General features: G+C 32.9%; 1 protein-coding gene and 1 long non-coding RNA gene across 3 annotated transcripts; one reads left to right on the top strand and one right to left on the bottom strand.

Moving 5' to 3' along the window:
- Positions 1 to 257: 257 nt before the first annotated feature.
- On the bottom strand, positions 258 to 2,818 carry LOC149497340 (uncharacterized). The gene is made up of 2 exons (XR_016319901.1): positions 2,255 to 2,818; positions 258 to 513 (listed from the first exon to the last, which is right to left on the bottom strand). It is a non-coding gene; the product is annotated as an uncharacterized LOC149497340 (long non-coding RNA).
- Positions 2,819 to 7,665: 4,847 nt separating this feature from the next.
- LOC149497339 (ENTH/VHS/GAT family protein) lies at positions 7,666 to 10,637 on the top strand. Of its 2 annotated transcripts, none has more exons than XM_089719809.1 (4): positions 7,666 to 7,880; positions 8,025 to 8,537; positions 9,258 to 9,536; positions 10,054 to 10,637. In XM_089719809.1, exons 2-4 carry the CDS (start codon positions 8,052 to 8,054, stop codon positions 10,393 to 10,395), a joined length of 1,107 nt encoding a protein of 368 aa, XP_089575935.1. In that variant the 5' UTR covers positions 7,666 to 7,880; positions 8,025 to 8,051; the 3' UTR covers positions 10,396 to 10,637. The 2 variants fall into 2 exon arrangements, with proteins under 2 accessions (XP_089575935.1, XP_089575934.1); XM_089719808.1 differs by having other exon boundaries at positions 7,667 to 7,890.
- Positions 10,638 to 10,909: the final 272 nt, after the last annotated feature.

Here is a 10,909-nt window from a genome sequence, read left to right as displayed (position 1 = left end):
TTCCTCTTCCACCTTCCTTTCAATTTTAATGGTAGTTAAGCCTTAACTTCAACTTCTCTTTTATTCAAGTAAGTAAATGTCACGACCCGAATCCATGGGCCGGACCGGCACTAGGGCCCAGGTAAGCTTAAGGCCCCCGAGGCCCGTAGTAAGCCTGAAACACTAAAAATTTACTATCTCAATATAATTTTTTTTTAACATTCAGCCCATACTGATTGGAAAATAAACCGCAAGATTCTATTAAACCTCGGGCCAAATTTAAAACATCTTAAACATTTACAAATTACCCTGCTTACAATACAATATTTATAATATATGCTCACAGAATGATTTCATCTATAATAATATACGACTAAAAATATACAAATCCTATAACTGCGGAGTTCACTAACAAATGAATACAGATAAGTCTTCGGACATTTATCTATTTAATAGATCGATACTAAAATTAGAGAACTCTTTTCTAACAGTGAAAGAGTAGAGTTATAGCTGGGACTTAGAAAGAGCTACTTCCTGAAAGATTTAAACAAAAGAGATGTGAGTTTGTTAAAGAATAATAATTATTGCACAACACACGCATTCACACAAATGTATAAATATATCAATCTAGTCATCCGACTAGTTATATGTTCACACAGCCAGTCACACAATTGGCATATCACCAGCACTCACAATTATTAACATCTTCATATAATCACATCACGTGGAAATTGGTCAGTGGAGTCACCGAAACCCCCGATGAGCCGTCCTCCCACATGGCTCATCCTCTCACGTGTGCACCAGGGAGCCGATCCCCCATACTGGCCGACCGGTCTAATCCTCACTTGACCAGCCCTCTCATTGTTTTTCTATCCTCTCTTTTCTTTTTCATACCAACAGGAGGCACCCCGGTGGTCTCCATCCAATCTAGATCATCAAGCGCTCACAACAGGAGGCCACCCTGCGGGCAGCGATCAAATCTAGACTGTCCGGTGCGCAACGACGAGAAGCCAACCTGTGGTTAACGGTAACGGTAACGGTAGGTGCACACGGGGGCGCCGATCTCCCATTTACCCGGCTAACTGTAATGGATCCATATAACGGTAACGGTATATATAACGGTAACGGTCTCACAAACCCATGGTGACCCACTTCATCCCAATTCCACACAAACAAAGCATAGCATTATCACAACACAATTAATCAAACATCCAAAATCAATGCAAATAAATAAATAAATAAATAGTATTAACAATAAACAACAATAATAAAATAAATAGCAATATTAACAATAATAATGAAAATAAATAAATAAATATGTAAATAATTAAATGAATAATAAAGATAATAAATAATCAAAGCACTATATTTATTATGTACCAATTTATAGAACTGATCTAAATAAACTTATTAATTATGTTGTTAATTAAAATTTAGTCTAATTTCTATCAAAATTTCGGCAGCACCTTCCCTAAAAATTGGACTATCTACCTGCTCAAATATCACAATATCATTATCTCTTTCTCAATCAATGCACACAGCCCATCCGTCGGGCAATCAATCAATTTAAAATCTCATCCTCCTTCCATAACAACAATATCAACACTCAACTAACAATTTACAAACTAATTCTAATAATATCCGTATAAGATCATTTATTAATTAAATTATTAGCTTTACGGTAACTAATTTGTTAAACAGCTAAAACATATTTTAGCCATAACTAATTATAACTACTACCTATTAAAATTTGATTTTTATATCGATATCGAAAATGACTAGGCCTCCCAAGTCTTAATTTATCAAATTTTGATTCTAGCCGTTAACCAACTAAAATTCGCCTTACTTCTCTTATGCACAATCGGCTAGTTTTGATCTAATGGTGATCTAATTAACTAATTAACTAATTCTAATTTATTCTTTCTCCTCAAATCACCTAGTCATAATAATAATCATGTAATTTATTTGACAATGTTCTAAACTAATTTACAATTAGTTTATTCTAAAGTCCTAAACCAGTTAACAAATCATGTTCGCTATCCAAATACGCACACTAATCAATCTAATTTATTTACAAAGGACTATAAATGTTCATATATATATATATTTTTTTTTATTATTTTTATTTTATTTTATTTTATTTTTTTTATTTAGTTAATTCAATAAGTTAATTTCTTGTTATTCAATTTAGTCTATTTAATAACTCGATTAAATTCATTAGTCAATTAATTCTTTTTATATATATAAAAATTAAGAATTGAGTCTTAGAACATACCCATTGGGAATCGGGCGACGATTCCATGATCAGCGCGAAGAGAAGAGGATTCTGTCTCTCGGGGCCTCGCCGGAGTGCCGCCGGCCGGTCACCGGACCGCCGCCGTGCACGGTGGCCGGAAATTCAAATCATCACCAAAATTAATAAACAATATATCATTTTATTCGTTTCGATGAGAAGATCATTAATATGTATTCAAATCAAGGTGGGTACGAACTATTTGGCCGGAAATTGATCGGAAAGGTTCGGTGATACCCATTTTGGGTTTTCCGATTCCGGCCATTACAGTCGACGAGGAGGCCATCAAATGAAAGAGGAAGAAGAGAGGAGTCATTTGGTACTCACCTTGAGCCCTAGGCTTGCCTGAAACGGCGTGAATCGCCGGAAAAAGGGTGTCCAAAACTTCAAGTTCTTCCCCTTCAAAATAGACACAATTTCAATTCAAATCTACGCTATAATCTTCTTCCTCGCGTTGAGTAGATGTTTTTAGAGTATTCATTTGCCGAATTTGGTGGCCGGAGGAAGGAGATCGAAGAAGAGGGAGGAGGAGGAGGAGGAGGTGGTCACGCTACTGAAGAAGGAGAAGGAAGAAAAGAAAAGAAAAAGGAAAGAAAGGAAATGGGCCGGTCCGGTTCGATTCAAACCGGTTCGGTCCGATTCAGTGATTTGGTCTCATTTCGTTTGGTTTCGACATAGTTAATGGATTTTTAGGTCCGGTTTAATTTATCTAATTATTTAGTTGGATCATAAAACATCGCTTCAATTTACTTTCTAATAGTACAACAAATAATGATAATAATAAATTAATTTAGGATAATTAGTTTATATCGTAGAGTTCCCTTTTATTTCATCAAAATTTCCGGACAGTCTGTTATTGGGCTTGGGCCCAATTCAAATTCAGGCTCAAGTTAAACTTGCTCGGTCTTAACAACCCATACTATCCAAAAATTCGGGTTTTTGATTTAATAAAAATTCCAAAGTTTTGAAAATAAAAATTCAGGGTGTTTCAGTAAACCTTCTTGAAGTTCATAATTGAATCATTTGGTGTTATTATTTTAGAATTCATAAGAATTCTTATTTATAGGTGAAGGGAGTTCAAAGAGTGTAGAAAAAAAAAGCTAAAGAGGAGCTCAAGCTTTTGGAGCAAAGGTTTGATATCTCTTGTTATTTTTCATTTTCTTTGCATGAGAATTGTGTGGTGTGTTGCTATTGAGACAATATTGCTTCATGTTGAGTGGGAGGACTGGTAATGGTGAGAAAACAGGGGAAAACAGGGGAGGTATTGAATAAATGAAGTGAATATTGAGTTTATGTTGAAACAGGTTTTGCTGGAAATTTTACTAGTAACTTCATCTTGATTTTGATCCCATTTATTGATGGAATTAGGAAGTGTCATAGAAGAGTTATTTGTTCCTCTATGTGTTAGCTTTACATGGGTTTTTGAATCATTCAAATTGGAGTTGTATATTGAGAGATATGACCAAAAGAGTACAGATAGTGCAGGCTGGAAGCGCGCGCGAATTGCATGACGAGTTCGTGTTGCCTTCTCGCGCTCGCGAATTTGAACTACGCGCTCGCGACTTTCACCTGAAACTCTTTGTCTCTCATTTGGCACTTCTCGCGCTCGCGACTTTAAAGTGCGCGCTCGCGACCTTGCAAGGCGCGCTCGCGACTTGTGTTTTCATGCATTTTTTGACTTCTTTTTCAATGCAATTGTATTCCTTTGCTTCACTTATATGCCTCCAATCATTTTAACATCAAAATACAACATTAAATCATGTATCAAAACAACATGCAAGCATGCAAATGATGTGAAATCAAATAAACATTATGAATTATGAAGTTATGAACTATTAATATGATGTTGTGTTATATTATTGACATACCAACATTATGCTCCATTGAGGTTAGGTAGAAACCATGTAGATAAGGCTATGTCGCGACATAGGATAGCAGATCTGCACCTCATACAGTTTGATACTCCGGCCATAGGCCGTTGAGTGGATATGATTATATATGGGCCATAGCAGCCAAGCATACAGTATTCATCCAGTTTCATACAGTTTTTCTTATCACTTCGGTTTCACTATAACCTTATGGAGCCATACAGATATCTTGACATAACATTTCATTAATTATACAGTATTATAAACAGTACAAAAGATAATCAAGGTATCATGAAAGTATCATAATGTGTGAGCTTATATGTGCCATATATGTTTACATGGTTCTTTCTATACATGTATGTGTTTAATTGTTTCTTTATATGTTGAGATATCCACTGAGCTTTATTTGCTCAGCGAGTTACCTGTTTAACTCGCAGGTTTTGAGTTTGGACCATAGAGAGTCGGCTTACAATTGCTGCAGTTCATCTGTAGAAGACTCAGTCTTTAGGGTAGCTACTCATGTTAATGTGTACCTTTTGTCTCTCTTTTTTTATGGAATGTACAGGGCACACAGTTGGGCCCATTCCATTTTGTAAACTAGTATCATTTGTAAATATTAATTACATTATTTTTGTATACAACATCAGCATGCTATTATATTCAACATACATTATGATTTCAGCATGTCAGGCCATACAGTCAACCAGTTTGTAACGTCTCGACTCGGTTTATTCGGGTTTACGGGTGGACCGGGAAGGGGTGTTACAGTTTCAAAATTGAATATTGATATAGATAATTATCCTAAATGGATATTAATATTAAAATATAATCATTAGATATATTTATAATATTTAGATAATAAAATTAAAATTTAAATTATAAGAATATTAGATATCTTAACTTTTAAAATTATTAAATGTATTTATTTTTTAATTTGTAATATATTATCTTATTGGCTCCATTTGTTATTTTAAATGTATTTATTAAATTTAATGTTTAGATTTCTCTTTAACCTCCTGCCTAGGAAGCAAAACAAATAAAACAAATAAAAGAAAAGGCAAAATAATAAAAACAATAATAATAAATAAAACTGACAATTTTTCATTTATAAGGATAAAAACTACATAAACAATTTGAAAAAAAAACTCCAAGTAAACATACTCAATATCATACAAAGATAAAAATAAGTTATCAAAATAATAAGATTTAATTAATATCAGTTCTTTCTTTGCTCCCATCTTTGCTTCTATATTCATTTCTTTGTACATATATATCATTTCATAAAATTAAAAAATTCTGAAAAGGAAAAAGAATGAAAGAAGAGACCAGATAATTAAATTAATATTACTGTAGTCAGACAAAAAAATGCGGTAATATTTATAGATTGAAGTTGTTATTATCGTCATTTTGCTAATCAAAATATGATAAACAACAATAACATACACATGAAAATAAAAAAAAAAAAAGTCAAAACCTATAAAATTGAAAAAAAAATAATCGAAAGAAACAACAAAAAAAAAAAAGAAGAAAATCATTGTCAAAATAATTATTGAAAGAGATATATATGGGTATATTGATAAGAAAAAAATTCAAAAGTTTTTAAAGTTATAAATTCAAAACTTCAAAAGTTATAAAGTTTTAAATTCAATAATTAAAAAACTCTAAAATTTTATTTATTCAAAGTTTTAGAATTTAGATGTAGGTATATAGAGATATGAAAATAGAAATGCTCAAAAATTATTAAAAATTCAGAAAATATTTAAAAAAAAAAAAAAGAAAAAGCAATACTCAGATATGAGAGTGCCACAATCAGCTTTGTAAATACTATATATATATACGGATAGATATCTGGTTTTTGGCATAATTAGTATTAGATTGGGATATGGCTGCAGAGCAAAAGAGACAACTACCGAAGTACTAGGAAGGGATTATGAGGAGATTTCATCAATATTAAGAAGGAAATTATGCGCTATTGACGAGGACGATGACGTTAAATCGAATGGACATGCAGAAGGAATTGATTCTGTTTTGTTGCTGAAATCAATCAATAAATTAAACACAGACAACAAGAAAATTGCAACTGAGAGGGAAGTGGATCATGTCTAAGAAAGGCTACCAACACTTGAGGCAGATAAAAAGTTTCTTTGAGGGAAGGAGATGAAGAGACACAGTCTAGAATTCTAGTGTACATTATTAAACAAAAACAACATTTGTTGATCCAGCTTATGTTTGGTTAGTGCATATTTCATTAAGGAATATGATTAAAACAGTCGCAAAGTTGTAAATGGAAGAAAACTAATTTTCTTGTTCAAAATGATACAAGACCAAATGCATTTTCCACAGGTTTTCAGCAAAAATATTTCATATGTTGGACATTAAATATATTTCATCAAAAAATAATTGTATTTTATACGTCACGAAAATATTTCTTTATACTCAGGACAGCAAAAATAAAATTGCGAAGTCTGAGTATCCCTCTCAAAAATAAAGACTTGCCGAATTTCTTTATATCGCGTTCTTAGGTATTCTCTACTTATCCACCTGTGTCGATTTTTTGACGGTTTCGAATACAAGTATCCTTTTATTGAAAGTTGTTCAAGCTTTTTGTGAGAGTATATATAGTGCCTAGTACTCAAATATTGGCTCAAAGCATTTTTTTCTATCACTTCTTACTTTAAAAAAACAGAGACACCGTTCTTAAATCAACAATCATCTTTCCACTTACCTAGCCTATCGACTACGCCTTTCGCCTAATCTTCGACCTAGACATGTTAAAATATAAGTTATAATAATTTAAAATTACAATACTGTTTATATCATTCATGAATAAGACAAAATAAAAAATATTTTTATTTATACTATTTATTTATAATTTTGAACATTTTATTTACAATGAAATATTTTAAGAAACAGAAGTCAGTGAATTTCATGATTGAACTACTTGATCCATTTAATTTATAATAAAAAATTCAACTTTTATATTTAAAATTAAATATATTTGATTTGCAGTAAAATATCAAATCATATCAAATTGGATAAAAAATTAAGTCATAAATTAATTAACTCGAGTGACTGGTCTAATTTTTAAAAATTGCAAAATACATAAATTTATCTTCATATGTTTTATAAAACTTTTTGTCGCAACCTTAGCTTTTATTTTACCTCATTAAATTTTTAAGGTACCAGGGAATTTCCTATTAAATTCTTATTAGGGTTCCACAAAACATATAGATGTAAATCCATGTACTTTGCCCAAAATTACACTATTACGACAAAAGATTGCATGTCAATTTTTTTGGTTAATTTGATTTATTGTTTAGAAAACCGAACAGTGAAATCCAAATCTGTTTTTTTTGTACCAAGCTGATTAAACTAACATGAGCAAACCGATTAGGCCGAACTGAATACTTATCCACAGACATGGTTAAAAAAAAAAAAAAAAAAAAAAGGAAAATAACTTCAACATGTCTTCCCAACCGAACAAATGGTTGCTAAAAAAATAAAAAGGAAGAACAAAAACAACTCAACTGAACTGTCGAACTAATATTTCGGCTTAAGTAATGCCAATCCAATTTACGGTCCTGCCCATATTTCCATTAACTGTGCTCCGTACTCCGGCAATGCTTAACAGCATAGTGGGTCCAACTAATGCGACGTGGCCGGTGAATCATCCACGCGTATCTCAGACTTTGACTATTCCCTCTTCTCTCTTCATCGTTATCGCCGGCTAACAACTGAAAGTGAGTTAAGGTTTGTTAAATTTTCAATTTTTCGTTCTTTATAATTTCATGGTTTTCTTGTTTGTTTCCTTAGAAAACAAAAGAAAATCAAGTATAATTTGAGTTTTTGGAAGCTTATTCTGAATTTATTTACTATTGAATTAGGGTTTCTGTTGCTTGCTTTTAAATAAAATGGACAAACTCAAATTATCTCAATGGGGAGAGAGGTTGAAAACAGGTGGAGCTCAAATGAGTAGACTTGTAAGCGGTAAGATGAAGGAAATGCTTCAAACACCTACACCAGAATCTAAGATGGTTGATGAGGCTACATCAGAAATGTTGGAGGAGCCAAATTGGGGTATGAATTTGAGGATTTGTGCTATGATTAACGGTGAAGAGTTTAATGGGACTGAGATTGTTAGGGCTATAAAGAAGAAGATTTCTGGTAAAAGTTGGGTGAGTCAAAGGTTGAGCCTTGATTTGTTGGAGGTGTGTACTATGAATTGTGAGAAGGTGTTTTCAGAGGTGGCATCGGAGAAGGTATTGGATGAGATGGTTAAGATGATTGAGAATCCTCAAACTGATAGTGGAAATAGAGATAGGGCTTTGCAATTGATTAGGGCTTGGGGACAGTCTGAGGATCTTGATTATCTGCCTGTCTTTCAACAAACGTATATTGTAAGCTATCTCGCATGATCTCTCTGATATAGCTATTGTTGTAAATGCTCTCTGATATTTGTTTGCTGGAAATTAGGTATTCATATCCATTTGAGTTGAGTTAATCAAGGATTTGTTTGTGATTGGTACAATGCCTGGAAGCCTTGAGCTATTTTTATATTTTATGGAATATACATGAGCATAACAAATGGGTTATCTATAGAACTGCAGATCCATCATTCAGCTGCAGCTTTTGTTTATTCTGCTGCATCTACAAGCTGTTATGAGGTTTGAAGTTGTGAATTTAGTGTTTACACTTGACTACATCACTCACCTCACTGTTTCTTTTTAAAGAAAAAGGTTTCCAAGCTTTTGAGGCAAAGGTGCTCTTTTTTGAATCAGTCCTCAGTACTAAAGTGGTTTATTAACCCTTTTCTGGCCATTTCAAATACTGAACTTGTGTATTTCCTCAACTCTCCCCTTGGAGAAGGTTAAAGGATGAGAGAGTAATGGAGATATTTTTGAACCTCTGCTTTATATTATGCCTTTGAATTTGCATACCATAAACTGTACCATTTCTTCCTTTAGTTATTTTGATCATGGTCATAGATGGGTGTGCCTCCCCCTTTTATCTATCTATTCTGGTGCACTGACAATGATCTTTCTGTGTTACTTATGTAAAGAAACGAATGCCTCAATCAGTTGCGCCAGTTTTATGAATCTTTTTTTTGGACATGGCAGAGTTTGCAAGGAAGAAGTGCACCTCCACAAGTAGAAGGCGGGAATTCACCTCCCATGAATTATTCCTTGGAGTCATATATTCATCAGCAGCCACTATCTCCTCCTGAAAGATATCCAGATCCTGAAACTGGATTTGGTAGTGCAAACCATACTACATTTGGATACAACAGGGGGAATCTATCAGTTGAACAAAAGAATGAATGTCTGTTGACAGCTCGGAGCAGTCTTGAACTTCTCTCTAGCATTTTGAATGCCGAGACTGAACCAAAGCCTATAAAGGTAATCTATTTTCTTGGTGTTCTTCGATATGAGAATTTGCTACTTAAATCAAATGGTTAATCCACACTCATCCACACCTTTTATATAATCTTTTTGTTTCAATCATTTTTGGGTATAATATTGGGTATCCTGTTGGAGATATTTCTAATTTTCTTTTTATTATATACTGCTTTTACTTTATTATTTGTTCCTTTTGGCATGTATCAGAATAAAGTACAAATTTTTTCTCCATTTTTTAAATTAAGAATATTGTCATACTTCACAGTGTTAATGTGTTTCATCAGAAGAAAAGTTTTAGAGAAATGAATAACAATGGAAGCCTAGCAAAAGATCCTCATATCAGTATCATGCCATAAAATATTTATATTGGCATACACTTCTTTTTTTTTTTTTTTAAATTCTTGGGGTTTCATTGCTTTTTGATCTTTCCTCTGCATTGTCCAATCTCTGTCTGAGTGAAAAAGAGATGCATGAAGATAAGTAACTGCAGCTATGAAAGTTTCCTGTTTGACTGCAGGAGGATCTAACAGTGAGCTTACTAGAGAACTGCAAACAATCACAACCTGTCATACAGAGGATCATAGAAAGCACAACTGGTGATGAGGCAATGCTATTCGAGGCACTCAATCTCCACGATGAGCTTCAACAAGTCATCCGTCGATACGAGGAGCTGGAAGCTGGTCTAAGATCCGGAGAGCAGCTGCTTGATAGCAGCATCAAGGCTGATTCGCCAGCTCAGGTGGAACATAATAAGGAAATCATGATAACAGATCACCTAGAAGCTGAAAGCACTAATGAATCTAGCAGCAAAGGAGAGAGTAATAATAATTCTAACAGCAACAAGGAAACTGCTGAATGATAAACCAGGATTTGGAGGATGGTCTGCCAGTTTCTTACTACTTTTAATCCTTGGCAGTGTTGGAACTAAGTGCATTTCCCTTATTGCAGTTTACTAGATAACTTAATAATAGGGTATTGTAATTAATTATGAGCCTTTTGTAAGATCACTGTACTTGCGTCCTATTGTTTTAATAACTCTTGTAAAATTATGTTTTACTGTAAAAATTAATAAAGTTCTCATTAAAACTCTTGCATTTCAAATCCTTTTAATTAATATTATGTATTTCGAAAAATATTCTGTATTTTGATCTCTCCATTACCATTTTAAATTAATATGTAGTGGATGAGAAGTTCAAAAATTTTTTAAAATACATTTTTGATAATATATAATTATTCCATCCACTCTATTCATTCAATCATGATTTTGTGGGAGTTTATTGGATTAAACGATGTTCATTTACTAATAAAGTCAAGAGTTCAAATTAAAAAAAAAAGTAATAATATGAATGGTCCAATAACTATAAGAATAATAT

The sequence above is a fragment of the Jatropha curcas genome, chromosome 3, assembly GCF_041381405.1.
Source record: "Jatropha curcas cultivar XTBG-Jc1 chromosome 3, XTBG_Jcur_1.0, whole genome shotgun sequence".
Lineage (NCBI taxonomy): Eukaryota > Viridiplantae > Streptophyta > Magnoliopsida > Malpighiales > Euphorbiaceae > Jatropha > Jatropha curcas.
Note: the sequence above shows the minus strand (reverse complement) of the source record. Positions and strands in the feature narration are given on the sequence as shown.

Excerpts from the sequence above, each read along its gene's own strand:
- LOC149497339 (XM_089719809.1), top strand. The coding sequence starts at position 8,052 with ATGGACAAACTCAAATTATCTCAATGGGGAGAGAGGTTGAAAACAGGT. Across the intron at positions 8,538-9,257 it reads TCTTTCAACAAACGTATATT|AGTTTGCAAGGAAGAAGTGC; the intron begins GTAAGCTATCTC and ends TGGACATGGCAG. Across the intron at positions 9,537-10,053 it reads CTGAACCAAAGCCTATAAAG|GAGGATCTAACAGTGAGCTT; the intron begins GTAATCTATTTT and ends GTTTGACTGCAG.